This window comes from Malaya genurostris, chromosome 1, assembly GCF_030247185.1.
Source record: "Malaya genurostris strain Urasoe2022 chromosome 1, Malgen_1.1, whole genome shotgun sequence".
NCBI lineage: Eukaryota > Metazoa > Arthropoda > Insecta > Diptera > Culicidae > Malaya > Malaya genurostris.
This window is the reverse complement of record NC_080570.1, coordinates 49,692,026-49,711,271: the sequence shown is the minus strand read 5'-3', so window position 1 is coordinate 49,711,271 and position 19,246 is coordinate 49,692,026. Positions and strand designations below refer to the sequence as shown.

Genomic DNA, 19,246 nt, shown 5'->3' with positions numbered 1-19,246 from the left:
GTTCTAATGATTAATTTTAATACTATGTAAAAATTTGGTCCTTGTTTTATGCCGTGAAAGATTGAAATCGAGCTCAGTTGATTTGACTAAGCGAGATAATTGATGAATAATGACAGATGTTGATAACTCAGTCAATGATTTCCCTTCTACTTAGCAACACTGTCTATGAACCCAGCAAGAACTTTTATTTTTCTTGTTGTTTGGACGGAGTTATCAAAATCAGCCTATCAGAAACTGGAACCTTTTAACATAAAACTGGAACAAATACTGCCCTAAGTTATCAGGTCTTAGATAGTTACGACGTATTTAACGATCTTACACTTGTTTTGTTTCAAAACATAATTGAACTGACTGACCAAGTTCATCGAGTGGTCCTAATCAAATGATACATGAAAAATTGCATTCTATTGAGTTTATCGGAATTGCAAATTTGCTTCCAAAACAGAAGACTTACGAAATGAACACTGTACACTGTGTTTCGTTCGATGATAATTTTTCAGGTGTAATAAAGTTGTAGGAATTTAATAATAATTTTTCAGGTATAATAAACTTGCCATTATTGAAGGAATGATTATTGATAAATTCCTTCGACACTGCATACAAATTATTTCTTGTGATCGAACACAAACATCATGCGATAAAAAATTTCTTAGTCGATGCCTGTGATAACTTCTTGTACACAAAATATGTACTATACAATAAATAATCATGTATTCTACTGATAATTTTATAAAATCTAACTTTTTTTTTCACAGCTAGAGGCGCTCATGTGCGAGGATGATAATTCTCGGTTAATTTTCCATTAGGGCGTATAAGCAAGTGACAGTTTCTCTTTAATCACTCTCTCTCTCTCTCTCTCTCTCTCGATTATTGTGATGTGATTAAAAAGATTTTCTTTGATATCACTATTCTGTTTGAAAGTCGAAAGTTTCGGGTATCATTTCATGCAAAGAGTTGAGTGAAAAACGTGGAAACCGCTTGGTAATTGATAGAAAAGAAAGTAAACAAAGAGAAACTGTCACTTGCTATACTCCCTTTTGGAAAATTAACCGAGAATTGCAAGTTTATGCAAGGGAAACTAAATTTTCACTTGTAAATTAACTAAATGAATTTTAGTGTGAGAAATATCGTCATCCTGAGAAACATTCCCAGAATGAAACCATTTGGGTGTAATCTAAGACAAGCCCTAACAACTGGCTTCTTATTCTTCCTTCCGAATCATCCTTCTCGTAATTTTCGCCCTGTGGAATAAATACCAACGTATCGGCTACAGTGTAGCCATATTTACAGATTTTTTATGATAGGAAAAAAATATTACATTTAAATTTTTAGACTTTAGGTTTTTGATTTGAAATGAACATGAAAAATGTTTTGGTGAATACATTTCTTTATTATATATTAATGCTTAAAAACAATTAATTTAGTTTTGATGACAAAACACGAAATATCTCATGTTGAACGCAAAATCGAATCCATTGTTGGCGTATTACCGGATCTTTTGGAAACCGGAAAAAGTCAGATTTGGATAGAAATGCTTAGTGCGACCACAGTGTGGAACACGACAGTTCATTCTTCTCGTAAAACTGAACACACTTTCGAGTTTACACTAATTTAACAAATCTTTTTTGGTTACACTTTAATTCACTGAAAAGAAAAACGGCTTGATGTCTATTTTAATTACACAGTGCAGCCACTATAAACATTTATTACCAATATGATTGAAAAAAGTAAAACATTCTTCGAAAAATTTTCATTTTCATTGGTGAGCTAAAATTATACATTTTAATAAACTTGTTTTCTGATTTTCTTTATACTTGGCATCATTGCTCGCGTACCCTGCAAAAGTTTTTTCTTTTCACAATGTGCAGGTAGCAACATCAAAATCAGCCAATCAGAAACTGGTCCATTTTGGAACAAAAGCAGCCCCCCCAGATGTCAGGTCTTGTCTTACATTCAAATAAAAATTCACGTTCGATTCACTTGAAAAATCACGTAGAATGGTTTCGAATGTCAAATTGAATACTTTACGTGACGAAAATGAATGTTATACGAACATCCCCTAAAATGAATAGAGTCATAACATAAGGTTTACGTGAATTGACCAAACGTCAAACAATCTACGTGAATTTTCAGTGTTAAAAACTCGATTTTGAAAATGGCGAGCAGTGGCCCTCGAAGTGTAAGTAGTGTAAATATTTGCGAGAAAAATTATTTAATTGAAATTTTTTACTCCATCGACCGGATCATTCCAGTATGAAAGTTTCCATGTGTTCAACTGGACCGAGTGCCTGCGTGAGTCCGGAAGTTTACCCGCTCCTGCCGAATGCTTCAAACAGGCCGTCGGTATGAAGCTAGAGACACTGGAACCATGTAATGCGACTTCAACCTGCATCGGTAGTGTTGTGGGAGTTCTTGGATCTCGACTTCAGCTTCGGTTGGATGGCAGTGACAACAAAAACGATTTCTGGAGGCTTGTCGATTTGAGATACCACGACGTTATTAGTTGCTTTTTAAGCCATTGGAATTATATGACAATTTTATGAAATAAATGTTTTATATTTCATGGCATTTTTCATTTCATAGATATATATATATATATATATATATATCAAAATCTTAAATCTCCCTTTTGACTGCAATCAATATATAAAATAGTAATTTTTTGGTATCTAAATTTGATATGAACTGATAGATAAATGTGATATTAACAGTACATTACATTTTACCTATGGAACACGTAACTTTTACTGGATTATGCATTAAACAGCTTTTAAATGCCAGTCCATTAAAACCTACGTGAAAAGTAGGGTGGAAAATATTCACATAACTTTTCACGTAACTATAATATGATTATTATTTTGAGTGTAGGGTGTAATCAAGTCATCCCTTTCTGCCCTACACCGGTGTAGTGCCACCATTGAAAACGAAAACGCTATTACATGGCGCGTCAGGTAAAAAAATTTTTGCGTTAGATTACCAATAGTGAAGGTACCGCCTCTACATTTCATTTCAACATGAAATGTGCCAATACTGAAGAATTCTCCGGTATAGTGTAAATGTAGAACTTCTGAAGGGTTTATTTACAATCAGTCACCCAATGGATTCTTGAGTCTTGCTTCATTCTGGAACGATGTTCCTACCTGTGCGCCTATAATTCATCCTTCATTCCGGAATGGTTGAAAAGAAAGACAACTGACATAAATCGTTGTGGCGGGAAACGATTCTCTAGTTTTTTTTTTTAATAACTTTAATATTGTTGAATAACGCCACAAAGTTACTAGAAAGTTATTACAAGAGAGTTCAATACAAAATCTACACTTATATACGATGGAAACAGCAGATGAAAATAGTAACCAGAGTTCTCAATCCAATGTGCCGCATATTTTCAAATCTCAACAAGAGTTAGACTCAGATTCGGAATTGCACGTCGATGATACTCTTCGGATGGAGGAATCAGATGATGAAGCTTCCGTTGATTTACTAAGTGCTAATAATGAATTAACACCAGTTGGAGAAAATACGACTGAGAAACTGAATCAGAACCAAGAAACATCATCTAATGGGCAAACAAAGAATGCTAACGGAGAAGTATTGTGTTCTGATACAATCGATTCCCAAACGGATGGAGAGGATGCACTGACAAATAATAAAAATTCTACTAAAAAAACATTAAAAATCATTGATAGTGATTCTGAACAAAATCAATTGATTAATAATATAACTTCAAAGGCAAGGTTTTCCAAAATAATTGACAGCGACACGGACGACAACTTTGAAAACGACCAAAACGTATTAGAGCACAAACAAGTAATGGGTACTATGGAAAATAAAGAAAAATCAATGAATCGACTAAAATCTTTAATCGATTCGGATTCTGATAGTTCCAACAAAGAGTCCGATACAAAAAACACCAAAAGAAAAAAACTTAAAAGCAAAAAGGAGCGTGAAAAGACGAGGAAAAATGGAGCTCCAAAAGATTTATTGGCAAGTGTAGGTATTTGAAAAGGTTTAATAAAATATCAATGTTTTAGTTTCGTTTATATTTCAGCTAAATTTAGATTTTAGTGATGATGATTGCCACAATGTAGAACAAGCGGATACAAATAGTAGTTGTGGAAGCGACTCGAATAATAGTGATGAAGAAACATTAAATGGTAAAGAATCGAAATCCGGCAATATCAATTCCGAGAATAAATCTCAAAGGGTACGTGTTATATTTGTGATCGTCATTCAATTGATTTTATAGCATTCAGTTCCAGATGTCAGCTAAAATGGCCATGGATCAAATGAAAGTCATACAAAGTGAGTCTCAGCGAATGGCTCGTGAAGCGAACATTGATGTTCCGTACCACCGCCCGAAACAGCACACGCTCCAAGAGTATCTCAACCGACGAATGGTTCATAAATCAAATGACAGTAATGACGGACGTAAAAAAATAGCAGCTGCCATTAAAATGACACCCGAAGAATTAGAAGCCTACGCAAAGCGATTAGAGGAGCGTGAGAAAGAAGCTATGGAATTTTTCAAAAATGAAACAGATGAAGAAATTGAAAGTACTGAGCATGTCAGCGCAGTTCAGCTGGATAGCAAGCTTCTTAGTAACGAGAAAGCGGACGTTTTCCCTCAAGAAGAAACTAGAATTGATAGTCTTCCTGATTATGCAACACAAAATCAACTTGATTCGAATCAGAATGCTAATGACATCCAAATGCTTGAAGTCAATCCACAAGCTGATCGTATTGAGAATTCACCAACTGAAAAAGATGACGAGGTTGTCGACAAAACTCATGAGAATACAGAAAAATTATTAGTTCTTCAAACAGAACATACAGATAAACCTACGACGCCGGCAACGAACATCAACGTGGTCGATAAACAAAATAAAACAGTCGATTACGACATTTTTCCCGAACCATCATGTTCCAAACTAGTGTCAAAAAATGTCGAGCTACTCGCAGAAGCTAACATACCCTTGTATCCTACGTTGCATGGCAGTCCCAACATGGTAATCGATTTAGACTCTGGAGACGTCGTACCACAGGCGCCAACTGGTGCAGCGATTCTTCTGGAACGCTTTGCTAAGTGCAGTGGTAAAAAATCAAAAAAAAATGCAAATTTAAACATACTAAGCACTGATAAAGGAACGATCCAAATGGATACCATTGTGCTGCCGGTAAATCCGGACGATCGTGATCCTAATGGTAAAGAACCTGTTCCAGGTGCATCTTTCATGAAACTACGACAAAGTCTACGCGAGAAAATGGAGCAAAGTCGCAGAGAAGCGTTTCTCAAGCGACAGATGGAATCGCAACAGGCAAAACAGTTGGATGACGACGAAGAAGAGGAGGACGAGATTCTTGATGAATCGGAAGAGTTCGACTGTCAAACTGCGGTTGATGACGACGATGAGGAAAAGGTTATTGAACAGACGGAGACAACTGAGAAAAACGTCGGTGGTCTAATTGATGATGAAGCGGACGAGATCGATAGTGAGCAAGGCGATGAAGATGATGAAGAAAACGAGGAGAGCAACGTAGACGATGATGATAGTTCGAGTGAAAACGAACCGACCGAGCAAATAGTTGAGCCTGGAACGAAAAAGAAGTCTAGAATTATTGCGGCTTTCGTGGACTCCGATGATGATGATGATTTGGTTTCGAAAAAAATGTCTCAAGATAAACAACAGGCTTCAACAGAAGCAACAACAGAAAAAGATGAATTGTTAACGACACTGGAAGGTAATTCTAGGATATTTTTTTAATTATGAGTTTTTCATGTGTACTTTCATTCAGACACAAACAAATTCACTGCATCAGATCGGGAGAATCTAGAATCGGGAGACACTATAAAACTTCTTTGGAAAGATACCGACGAACCAGTCACTGCAACGCAAGCAGATGACGACCTTCTAGACCTATGTTCGGGAAGTTTCGGTGGAGTCACTCAGGTTCCATCGCCGCTGATATCAGCCTCTCAAGATACTAAATCTATAAACTTGAGTACTGGTTCGATGTTCACATTTAATACTCAATCGGATTTAGATGATTTGTTGCCTTCGGAAAGTAAGAAAACAGCCACCGATGCTTTATTTACTCAACACAATGACAAGAATCACGCGAATGACGATGAACTGATGGCCCTGTGCTCGGGTACATTTACTACACAGCGTCAGTCAGTCGAACAACAACAGAATCCTGAGGGTGAACTCCCGAATACTGTGGTTAGTAAAGGAAAGCTGGTTTTAGCTTCTTCCGACGAGGAGAATGACGAAAGTGATAGTAAGAGGCCGAAAAAACGAAAACAGAAAAAAAGGACCAAAATTTCAGACGACGAAGAGAGCCTTTCCGACGATGATCTAGTAGACGAAGAATTCTCTGAGACCAATGAACCAGTAGAACCCATCGATGAAGATGAAGCTGAACGTTTTGTGGACTATGATTCGGAAGAAAATGAGGTCGAAGTTGTTATGACCAAGAAGGATAAACAAAAAGTGGCAAACGCTTTCCTTGAAAACGAGGCAGAATTATCGGAATCTGAATGGGGTAGTGCCGATGAAGACGAGAAAGATCTAGATCGATATGATCTTGAGGTTGGAGACGAGGAAAAGTTTGATCAAAATAAGTTGCATGAAGAATTGGAACGAATCCATGCTCGAAGAATGTTGGAGCAAGACAAGAAGGAAGTAAAAACTCTTCAAGAAATCTTTTTTGAAGACGAAGAGAAAGATGGTATTGGCCGTGAGAGGCAATTCCGCTGGCGGAACGTTGAAACTACTTTCAGTTTGGATTACAACAAAGAACACGCAGACGAGGACAATGCTGATGAACAAGGAGGAAGCGATAATGAGACCGAACTGCAGTGGCGGAAACTTCGCCACGAAAGAGAACTATTACTGAAAGAAAAGAAAGTTAACCTGGATGAGGTCAATTTCACAACGTTATTGGATAAGACATTTGAGGATGATGAAAATAACTCGAGTGTTAACAACACAATGACGTCATTGGGAATAAAGAAAAAAATTACGATTGTTCGGACCAAGAAAACAAGCGACGTCATCACTCCTAAGGATTCGCCATTCTTGATAACAAAATCTTCCATTGTTCAGGTGGGTATTTCTTGATAATATCATCGATCAACCTTACTGACTTTTATGAGTATTGTTTTCGTTTCATTTGTGGTGCCGTCGACTCATTTGGCAAAATGTCGTTAACAAGAGTTTTCACGTAATGGTAATTTAACATAATAGCAGCCCTTACACGTGACAATATTATTGTTAATCCAGAACATTTTCAATACCGTCAATCCAATTGACTTGGTAACTTGTGTCCGCATTTTTCGAAAATCAAACGTCTGGAACATTCAATATTGCAACTGTATATTAAATCCTTGAAAGCAGAGTTCATTGCATATATTTAACATTCTATAGAATTGCTGGGAAACCTACTTTCGAACGGAACCTCACTATTATTTGATTTTCAATTTTCTCAGAGATGGTCGAATTTATTTCAACAAGCTTTGGCTCGTTTGAAAGTTACTATTATGCCATTGATCAAAGTCGATGTCACTTCTGGTTCCGGAGACACAATAGTGTTAATGACGCAAGCAACAAAACGCGCTCAATTTTCTCAGAGATAGTTTAGATTTATTTTCTCAGAGTTGATTTCAACACGCTTTGGCTCTTTTGGAAGCTTCTATTGAATTGTGGATCAACTTCGAAGATTAAATGGCTATTATTTCTGGACATATAAGATTTTACCGTTCAATTCTTTTAGAAGTATTATTACGTCAATTAAGTCAAGCCACGCTATGCTAAACAGAGTTGCCCTGTCAGAAAAATCGATTGAATTTTATTGATCGAAACTCAAAACTACAATGCAAATTGAAAAACATTTGGACCAGTTTGAGTCAAATTTTGGAGGATTTTTCCATTTTTTTTGCACCATCGCTCAAAATGACAGTCTGAAATCTTGGACACAATTCACACCGTAATTCCAGAACCGGAGGACGGATTCGAACAATATTCAATAGTATCATATGGGACCATAAAAACATTTCATTTGAGTTTAAGTTTGTGAAAATCGTTTGTTTGGCCAGCAACTCACAATTTAGAAATTTTTTTCCTTATTTTGCATCGTCGCTCTAAATGGTCCCTTGTCATTCCGGAAAGGGACGCCGAATCCACGTTACTACAGAACCGTAAGTTCGGCTCGTATATAATTTAATTTAGTTGGCTATAGAGCCAAGTGACCTTCCATTTAAATCTAAGTTGGTGGAAAACGGTTCAGTCATCTCCAAGAAAGTCTAGTGCGCTTAGTTATATCGAAAAACTGAGTCGAATGGTATATGGTACTAGGCCCACGTTCAGAATAAGCATGATTATCACCCTTTTTCGGGAAAATGGCGTAGGGTAACGGGCAATCTCAGGGCAATTGGATTCGATAATACACCGTTATTTAGCGCAAGGGCGTATCATTCAAAAATTTGAAAAATCAATCGCCTTTATTCTGAATAACAACGTATCGTTTTTTTTGATCGAAAATCGTATTCCTAATAACGCTAGCAAAATCAAAGGTAGCTAGGATTCGACCGAACCATATTCGATCGAAAAACCAATACGACATTATTCAAAATAGGGGGAATAAAGGTGATAGAGAACCCGCTTACATCATTCTAGAATTTCCCTATTTTTTCAATCCAGTAAAACAAGTACACCGAAATAAAATAACAAATAATTTATTTTGCCAATTGTTCAAAGCTTAGTAAAATATCAAAAATAAATAGTTTGAAGTAATCACACATGAATTTGTCCTACAGATACTTGCTATTTTTGTTGTGGCAGCATGCTTGCGCTATAAACTCGATTAATGTTCGCGTGGGACGTCCGGCCATACCCCTTCGTAGGTACGGGTAGTCTTCCCCTTTCGTAGTCATGACATTGTACGCATCAATATGCATCCACTGACCACAGGGTAAAAACTCTCTCAGCAACGCCGCTGCTTTGCAGGACTCTCCACCTTGTCCCTTTCCGAAGTTCTGTACATCGACATGTTCTACTGAGCACATTTGGTACGTAAAGTAGTCCCACAATGGTAACCTCCAAACTCGGTCGCCAGTGTGAACTCCAGCATTTTTGATGCGCTGCCAAAGATCCTCTGAATTCGTGAACACTGCGCTACAGACCTTGCCGAAAGCTTCTAGAACGTGATCAGAAATAGTCGATACATTGACTATATACTTCGGCCCAAAACTCTCTGCATATAATAGAGCATCTACCAACACTAGTGGGCCTTCGTAGTCAGCATCTACAATTTCAATACTTTTACCATTCTTCACTTCCACGACATCTCCCGGTTTCATAGCGTTACAACCAATCATATGTTCGCACAGTGGAATCAACGCTCGTATGTTTACAGGTAATTTTAATGCTGCGATTGCTCGGCAGGTTGCAACCACACAGGCAGCACCTGTCATATCTCCACGCATATCCCGTAAAGCGTGCAGCTTTTTGGCACATATTCCGCCGCTATCATAGGTGTTTCCCTGTCCGATCAAAACGATCGGACGCTCTTTGAGGTTAGTTCCATAGTAGCTCAGTTCTAAGAAAATAGGCGGCTCGCAGGAACCTTTAGCTACTGTTAGGAATGAACTCATTCCTTGACATTCCGCCCAACTTCGAACTTTCACTTCTACATTCACTCCAGAGTTGCATAAAATTTGAACAACGTTCTGGGCAAATGTAGTAGGAGTCATATGGTTAGCGGGAGCTTCTTGTAATTGTCGCGCTAAATTTTGTGCTTCTGCTTTAGCCAGTCCAATGCGCCAACCGTTGGAATCACACGGTAGTTCCGGTTCGTAGTACAACTGCAACTGTGGAATGTAAACCCGTTGGTCGGGATTTTTCATTTCCTGATTAATCCACATGCCCATATGAGAACCTTCAGCAGCTGATTCTGCATGACCAAAATCTTCTACGTAGATTCGGTTAGTCTCCAGTTTTTGCAATTCCTGACATCCGGTAGCCGCTGCAATTCGAATTGCTTCTTTCGACAAATCTAATTTTTCAGATGGATCATATCCAAGGCATTCGGTACCTAGACCACAGATGGCTACAGCAGAATATGTCGGTTCCAAATTGAAGAAAACTCTAGTTTCACCTCTTTTTGGCATTGGACCAGCAATACGAAGCATATCTAGCAACGCTCCGTTGGTATAGGTCTTTAAAATTCAGAATTAAACTTATGATTGGAAATTATTTTGCATAAATTAACAGTTTTACCTCATTGTACTTGGCTGCAGTAGGTGTTAGCATTCCTAAATCATCTTTGTCGTGTTCATCCGCATAGACTCCAAGCACCAAACCTCGTGAGGGTGGATTTGAGCATTTCTCAGCCCCAATAACCGATGCCTGATGGGAACTTCGCTGTGAAACCAATGCCTTGGATCGCGCAAGAATGTACTTCTTCGCACTCTTCAAGTGTGGTGCCCGAAGCAGAACTTGAATGAACATTTTCAGACAAATTTATGACTTCTGAAAGAGAAGATCTTTTGGAAACTCTATCCCGAAGGAGAGAATTTTGACTTCTTGGAACGAAGCACAGGACTGCAATGGAAAAGTTTTTTTTCCGATTGAAGTCCACGCCTGCCTTGTTTTTCGCTGTTTAGTTCAAGACACGTGAGAAGCAAAGCGTTAGCGGTAAATGAAGCGTTTGCGTAATCTCGATATAGTAGTACTAGAATCAAAGCTTAATCAGAAATTTATTCTGGTGAAGCAGGAAACAGATTTCGCTTTAAACAGTAAATTGATCAATAATTGTTGCTTTTTTCGTGATTTTATTATATTTCTTTACTTTTCGTCTCCGACCAGTCAGTGCTTAGCAGTTTATGATGGATTGTTATGCTATTTAACAACAATGCAGTAGAAGCATTGATAAAATCGCTAGGCGGACGTAACCTTACAGTAGTAGATCTAACTCAGATAGTAAATTTATATTTAATTAGTAGTGTTTGTTGTTGTGCCTGAGTCACTAATATTTAAACCAGAATATGATTAACTGTAATCCTGAATCATGATGACGTACAGAAATCCGTGCTGTAACGTGTGGTGCCCGAATGTTCCGATCTAAAAATTACAATCAAATTGGTGTCCCATATTTTTCGGAACCAGGCCAAGAAGGCATTCTTATCAACTAAAAATCAGTCGACATTTTAGTCAAGAGAAAATCACTCAATTTTTTTTTCTTTTCAGGGTCATAAAGCTTCTTTTCTATCTCGGGACAATGACACGTTGAATAAACTAGCCAGTTTAGTAAAAGTTCCCGATGTCGAAGGTACTAGCACCGTGAATGCAGCAAAAGGCAGGAATTTTGTGTTTGCTGCTGTCAGTCCAGCTGTGGATAAAACGGTAGGTAAAGGGCAAGATGATTTGGATGTCACGAAGTTCGGTAACAGTAGCTTGGACTTCCGGTGAAACTCTTAACGAGTAAGCACGTTGTATCGTTTTAGTACGGTGAAAATTTGAGTATTTCGCGAGAAAGAAAGGATATTTATCCGGACTTTGGCGACTCGACGTTGTCACGCTGCGAGGTTTTCACTTGTAGTCCACCAAAAAGAAAGTCCATATAGCCTAAGCTGCTGTGCCATCAATCGGTGTCATCTCAAGTAAAGTGGCGCCAACCAGAAGTAGGAGAAGAAGAAGAAGAAGTAACAGTAGCTTTGACTTAATTAATAGCGGCCCTTACACGAGTCATTAAAAATGTCATTAGTAAAAAAAATATCATTTTAATGAACGTGTAGTGGTGCACTAATGACGAAATTTCTAACAAATTTGAATTACATCATTAGTTAGTCATCATTTAAAATGACATTTTTAATGCTCGTGTAAGGGCCGCTAATGCATCGAGATTCGAAAACAAGCATAACTACTGTTGTTTTAGTTTGTTTTTGAATGTTCTCCAGAGATGACAAAGGAATAATAAACAAATAACAATGAATGAAACTCGAAGAAAAGACAATTTTTTGAATCGAACTTTATCCATTATAGTACAACTATAATGCATTTTATTTTGTCAAATAATACTCAACATTGCATATGTTACTATATTTGCAGGGAACTAAGCGCTCATTGGATGCAGAAACAGATGATTCTCCGCAGAATACCAAGAAAGTCAAAACGGGGTCTATTAGCTTCAATGCAAGTGTTCCTACTAAGAAGCGGTTGCTACTAGAACAATTGATATAACTGCACATAATACAAATGAAAGAACGATTCCTCATGTGGAATAAAAAAAAGCAATCCAATATCATTCAGTACTTATTATCTTTTGAAACGGACTTTTCCTAAAGTGTGCTATTTTTCTTTCAAATTGTTGAATCTCCAACGGATTACGATTTCTGGGCGGTTTCATTTTATTTAACTACTTACTACTAACGGGTGGCAACTAAAATTTTGGAATTTCTTTCTAAAGCTGTCAAAAAAAAAAAATACTTGGAGATGATCTGATTTATTGAAATTAAAGATACATTGTTCATTGTTGAAAAAAATAGTGAACGTTTGAAAACGGTCCGTAATCGGATGTTCGGCGAAGCTTCCGTTTGATGTCGGAACAGGAGCGTTGTACGGCCTTCATGTCAACTTTGCGAATGCATCTCTTGATTCTACCAATCAACTGTTAGCAATTCGTGGCTCTCCAGTTATTTTTGTATACCAAGGAGCTCAAAACCCCGCAGAATTCTTCGATTAGGCGACACTGAGGAAGACTTATCGAGTTGTGGTTTTTGGGTACAAATGGGATCGAATGGGTATTCAGGAACGATTGTGTTTTTTGGCGCAATGCGAAGACGCTTTACCCGGTCAAAATATGTATTGTTCATCAGCATGATGTTTTTGAAAAAACGGAATCAAAACTTTCTACAAACATTCGTTCTGGTACACATCTTGATTGATTGCCAAGCTAGATGGCTTGAACCATAGCTTAGAAATGCCTTTCTCGGAAATGACAATATACAGCACCACTTTCTGTTCAAACTTATGTTTAAACTAATATTTTATGTTCGGATGTACAGTAGAACTTTCCGTTGAATAGTATCGATCGTTTGCGGGAACCTGCGTCTTTGAAAGAGGCAAGTAACTTTCGTTGTCCAAAACAAAACTTTTTCCGGAAAAATTTTAATCAACCAGCGGCATTGGGAATTCAGCGTTGAAATCTGTGCGTCAGTATATCCCGGGGCTCGTGTCTTCTTTCGGTACTTTATTCCAAGTCTTTTCAATGCTTTGCAGATGTACTGGTGAGAACAGTTGAACTTTTTTGCGGCATCCCTTTGACTCTGAATCCTTGTTGTTGAAGCCACGAGAAAGAGAACGTAGTCCTTTTGCGTCCATAATTTCGGCTAGTCTTCCACTACCTTCCTTACGAGCAGTTGTTGGGCATCTTAGGATATTGTAAACTGTCGAAGCCGCAACATTTTTGCTTTTAAAATGTTGTACCGTATACTATTTGCCGAGATTTCTGTGCAGTTCGTAGAACTGTACAATGCGCTCGTGAAATACTTCTTGTTTCGACGGCATTTTGAGCAAAACTGAGCAAGCATGATTAAAACAGAAAATACTAGCTGAAAGAGGAGAAAGAGAGCTCACACTTACATACTCTTAGTTCTTTCTGAGCTCGTTTGTTGTTGAGCATACAGGAGTCGAAAAAATTCCAAAATTTTAGTTGCCACCCGCTACTGCTGTGTATCATGGAAATGACGAACCGGAATAGAACAATTTTTCGTACATAGTCACGAGTAACCACAAGCTTACGTATTTTACTGTGGATATAAATTTCACCAATCAGCTGAAATTTATGATTCACGTGAATTTTTGTAATATTTAATTCAACTTGAAATCATATTTTGATAGAACAAAGTACACCAGCTGCAGTTAACAACTTACCATCCAACCAACCAGCAACTGCAAACAATGTACAACAAGACGCATCTACAGCAACTAGCAACGAAATCAACAACAATACCACCGATGCGGCAATGAATGACGAGACGAACCGCGAACAAACTGCCCAACAATCCTCGCAGGAGGAAAATGGAAGCTTCTCTCCCTCTAGAAAAAGGGTGACAACGAGATCCAATACAAAAAAAATTCTCTAAACTCGGCCACGTAAAGCTTGTACGCAAATAGGCCTGAATGAAATATCTTTTGAATAAAAAAAAATATCAATAATTATTTTCAACTTGCATTGAGATTTATGGTCTGCATGGAAGTACAACAAAAGGCCGTCGGAAGCGACCTCATTTTGCTAGAAATCTTGCAATCCACTCGTTTGTCCGGTCTACTAAACAAGTTCAGCAAAAAAAAGAAAGATCGGAAACTGATTCGGCTTTTTGTGTGGTATGTAAGACCATCATCAACCTTAAATATTTATGCCTTTGGTAATTCTGCCAAAGATAAACTCATACAGATTTAATACAGAATACAGATTTTATACAAATTTCTCAAATTAAATAAAGATTTATACAGATAACACAAAAAGTAAGAAAGAAATAATGAAACTTTTCCGTCTGAGCGTGTTTGATTACCCATACTCAAATGAAATTTTTTTCGTGCAGCGTCATGAAACTTTATTGTCAGACTGAAAAGTTGTATGACCTGACTTGACGTTGCGTAATGGGCGTTTGAATTCCATGTTTGAATTCCAAGTCATCATTTTCAAACGAAAAAAGTATATGGATTTACAATTCAATTGTGGTTGATAACAAAAACAATTAAATTTCGTCGTTGAATGTTCATGTCCGTCGCGCAAGGACTTACGATATAAAGGAATGCTCTTTGCATCTGCCATTCTATAACAATAATCTAATGGAATAACATCTTCAAACATCATTTTATTTCCGAAATTTTCCTTTCTGAATACAGATAAATACAGATTTTTTATATAAAACAATACAGGTTTTCTATGAAAAATATCTGGCATCTCTGCTCCCACGTTCACAGCTTCTTATGGCAAAATAATGCTTTTCCAGATCTCGGCTAAACTTCTTTAATCCCATTCTAATCCAGCGAGATCCCTGGTAAACTTTTTTACTCCCGGTAAAACTTGTTTGAGTTCAGACAAAGTTTAGAGTGATTTGCCTCTTGAGTTAAGTGATAAACGTGTAAACCGCTTGCACAATTTTATTCCACTAATACAAAATCTGGGAGCTTTTGAAGCCAATCGATCTGTTGTTTTCCTACCTTTTAATCAAATAAATAACTTTCAAAATTAACTAGAAAGAGGAAAACACAAAACAATCAGTTCCACTCAACAACGTAATGTACTTTGCAAATCTACTGATAAGTTTAATTACTTATATGTGGTTTATTTCGTTTAAGAGTGGGATCTTGACACCGAATACACACATAACAAACGTCAGCTCCACGATGTAAAATACCCTGGTGATCACGTTTTTCTATGTGTTAGTGCGGTTGTCATATTATTTTGGAATAACAGAGAGACGTGGAGAAAAAAAAACATAAACAAATGACGTTCCGGGAGTTGCTTTTATGAAAATATTAAGAGTTGGTTCTGTTTGCGAAAATATTGACAGTGAAATTCTGTGTTTTGTTCCGGGATGTTTCAATCGTCACTCCATTATCCATAATAACTGTAATAGATACCACAGTGCGATCCGTCAAATCCTTCCTCCAACGAAATGAACAGAATCGGATGTGTGTACAATTTTCTATATTTCGACGTTACCTTGCAAGCCCTTGAAGAAAAAATGTCCAGATTTTCAATTAGTGCCAAAGATTCGCCAGGCTGCGCGACAACTGGAGTAACTTAGAAGTGAAATCCCGATCTGAAATGGTCGTTTGTTTATGTTTACATGCTTGAATCCCGGTGCGCCATACTTATTTTCGTGAGAAAATTACCAACACAACCAAAACTGTCTTATCACGCCACCAATGTATTTTACGTCGCGCGTCAGCTTAATACCGTAATCATATGAATCGTGCATGTGTGCGATAAGCACAGTCCGTCAAATATTCTTTCGGAGAAATGTTGACGGAGCTTGCCGTTGACGTTCCGGATCTCTGCTGGTTAATGTGAATGCGCAAAGGAAAAACTCATTTGACTAATTTTGACGGAGGCTGACGTTTCGGTGACGGTGACGGAAGAAGCCGGATCGTCTGAATCGTACATTAAATGTAAATCTTCAGATTTGCTAAACAAACTTCAGACACGGTTTTGTTACTGACTTTTTTGCAGACATTTCCGTGCATCATACTTTTTAGTGAATTTGAAACCTGATTTTTTTCAAGTTCACAATATTTTTAAACATTCAACGATATATGAACTTTTTATCTGGCATCTCTGTAGAAGACTGTCAAAATTGATAAACAAAAGTTTCTAGAGTTTGAGCACATCGGTCTGTGCCAAAAGGAAGAGAAGGAAAAAAAAAGAGTTTGAGCACGTTTCTGAGCGGGAACGAATATCTACGAAACTTGTGATTCAAACGTTATTCAGCTAAAGTATTTTGAACCCGCTAATTTTGTCCAAACAAAAAGTAGGATTTTCATTCTACTTGAATAAAACAAAGAAAATGTTCGTGTGTCGAGCTTTTCGAGTTTTTATTCCTCGATTAAATTCACAAGCATTTTGCAGTGAACCAGCACGGATCGAAAAAAGTAAGATAAAATGTTTTGTTTCCTTATGTTCCTATTTCCGATCATTCATTGCATGTTACCACTACATAATTATAAATACTTGAATGTTTATTTCCAGCGATAAACTCCGTCTCATTGTTAGGTCGCATAGGAGCAGATCCACAAAAACGAGGTAACGATGCCCATCCAGTTGTTACATTTTCACTAGCAACACATTCGAACTATCGGTGAGATTTAATTTTATTCATACGAAAGTTACTTTACAAACCTAAACTTACATAGCTATGAATCTGGCGACTGGATGCAAAAGACAGATTGGCACAGAGTGGTGGTATTTAAACCAGCCTTACGAGATTCTGTTATGAGCTACCTACGTAAAGGCCAGAGAGCAATGGTTACTGGTAAAATAAGTTACGGAGAGATAACAGACCAAGAAGGAAACCAGCGAGCAACAACTAGCATAATTGCCGATGAAGTGATTTTTTTTACAAATAAAAGCTAAAAGATGTGAACATTTATAATTAAGAAGTAGTTTGTGTTTACGAATTCATAATAAATAAGTCTAAACTAGATGTTTACGCTACCACTCTCGGTGTAAAGTTCCGATTAAATCACATAGATTCGAGATGAATTGTTCAGGTGACCAGTTATGTACCAAATTTGCTGATATCATACATACCGGAATTATTTGAACCGCGTATTTACCTTTTATATAGTTCAACCACAGTAAAAGATATTCATGTAGAAATTTCAATGTTGATTTCACCAGGGTCGCCAAGTAGCAATTCGCCTACAGAGGCGCTTTGAGCAGCTTAGCAATGGGACGTTGCGTTCGAGCTTGTATACAATGGTAATTCATGCGAACTAAATCGTACGCAACGGTCATTCATACAGGCCTCCATACACGTTCATTTTTTCGGACAGATCAAATGAACCTTCATTCCTTATAGTTTCCTTATATTACATTTTGGTGGGGAAAGGGTTCCAATCAGCTTTTTACAGCCCTGTCCAAAATGTATTGCCCTCCCCGTTAATTTGTATCAGGCCGAATTAGCGCATGCGCGCCATATAAACGCCTCTTTCAATATGAGGAAATTATATTATTACCCAACAGTTTCTATTATTTATTCATGTTGGTTTTCTTACCTTTGGTCATAGTTTATATTCTGTTTTACCTTAATTCCAGTGTTCTATTCAATTGTGTTTCGTAAGTGTCTTTTGTTGTCCTTCTATTTTATTTCCATTCCGTACTTTTGCTGATGTTATTTTATTCCCTGAAATGTAAAAGTTAGTTGTATGCAATGGTCTTTTTATTCTTACCGATGTTCCATTTTGTATCTAAGATTTCCTAAGAGTGTTAATTAAATTATTTTCCAATTTTTCAGCTCCACATTTATCACATTTGTTCCTGCTTTTCTTGAGTATCTTATTCTTTATTCCGAATTTCTTGGTTACACTCAGTCATCCATTTCCGAAAAAAAGAGAGACAAAAAAGGATTAGTGTTTTTTTTAATGACATCTTTGTACGGCCGGTCATGATGGTTTGACGGGAAAAAAAACTGAGAACATGCATTTTTATTTAAATTATATTGACCCTTGGGTCCCATAAGTATTGCTACCGCATGTTCACATTTAGTTGTCTTCAGTTGATCCTTGACAGTGGCAAGGCACAAATCTCCAAATATAAAGGGGAACGTGCCATTTGAGCCAATTTGTTCTGATTCCTGATTCCTGACCCACAATCGAAATGCATCACTACCAATTTGGTACAACGCACTCAAAGGCACGGTAAAATGTATATTGTATATACACACAAAAACACATACATACACACACAGTCACACACATACACACATGCATACATACCCACATGTATTCCACACGCAAGCATTACAACATTGAGTTACTATTTCTACTCTGATAGATCCTAACTAAAACTAGTGTGCCAATAGTCATCTCATTAGTAGAGTCACCATGTTATTTTGGCGATCACTCGACTTTTAATAATTGATTTGTGATAAATACAAAGTCTTTGCATCGTCTCTAAGAAACAATAACGCATAGCAGTAGTTCAGAAGTGGTTCAATACTGCTGTTTTAGCGAAGCAAAATGCTCCAAATTTCATGTTACTTCTGAAATTAAACTAATGGTTCTCGTATATGAAATGACTAATGGATTTGAGATGAATGGAGGTACCGTTACCCAATTTCTATCTCTTCTAATGATCGATCGTTAGTCCTGAGCTGAAACGGTGGCCTTTATTACCATTCTTGCATGCACTTACTCTTACATTTCACTCACACATCATCTCACCCATCAGGTCCGAAACGATACATCCTCACAATACAAACTGGATGAACATCGTTTGACAGCTATCAGTGGTTTGCCCATTGGTTAAGTCATTATTATTCCGTTCTATTTTACAATATTCTATCTCATACCACAGTAATCCATTGTACACAAACCACCAATAAACGTCAAATATGGACTCGATTCACCGTTCACCTGTTGTCATCGTGTGAAACCCAATTGGGATACGTTCACTCCACTTAACTTCTACTTCTATAACACTGGTTATAGGAACCGGTAGTATGAAAATAAAACAT

General features: G+C 37.4%; 3 protein-coding genes across 3 annotated transcripts; 2 read left to right on the top strand and 1 right to left on the bottom strand.

The window, feature by feature from the left end:
- The first annotated feature begins 3,197 nt into the window (after positions 1 to 3,197).
- LOC131439126 (claspin) lies at positions 3,198 to 12,320 on the top strand. Its single transcript, XM_058609779.1, has 6 exons — positions 3,198 to 3,990; positions 4,049 to 4,204; positions 4,260 to 5,739; positions 5,794 to 7,106; positions 11,247 to 11,402; positions 12,108 to 12,320. Exons 1-6 carry the CDS (start codon positions 3,328 to 3,330, stop codon positions 12,237 to 12,239), a joined length of 3,900 nt encoding a protein of 1,299 aa, XP_058465762.1. The 5' UTR covers positions 3,198 to 3,327; the 3' UTR covers positions 12,240 to 12,320.
- LOC131439154 (cytosol aminopeptidase-like) lies at positions 8,719 to 10,613 on the bottom strand. The gene is made up of 2 exons (XM_058609846.1): positions 10,278 to 10,613; positions 8,719 to 10,216 (listed from the first exon to the last, which is right to left on the bottom strand). Exons 1-2 carry the CDS (start codon positions 10,506 to 10,508, stop codon positions 8,810 to 8,812), a joined length of 1,638 nt encoding a protein of 545 aa, XP_058465829.1. The 5' UTR covers positions 10,509 to 10,613; the 3' UTR covers positions 8,719 to 8,809.
- A 3,934-nt stretch (positions 12,321 to 16,254) lies between the features above and the next one.
- On the top strand, positions 16,255 to 17,212 carry LOC131439211 (single-stranded DNA-binding protein, mitochondrial). The gene is made up of 3 exons (XM_058609969.1): positions 16,255 to 16,661; positions 16,759 to 16,867; positions 16,923 to 17,212. The coding sequence occupies exons 1-3, from the start codon at positions 16,577 to 16,579 to the stop codon at positions 17,140 to 17,142; spliced, it is 414 nt and encodes a 137-aa protein (XP_058465952.1). The 5' UTR covers positions 16,255 to 16,576; the 3' UTR covers positions 17,143 to 17,212.
- The last annotated feature ends 2,034 nt before the right edge of the window (positions 17,213 to 19,246 follow it).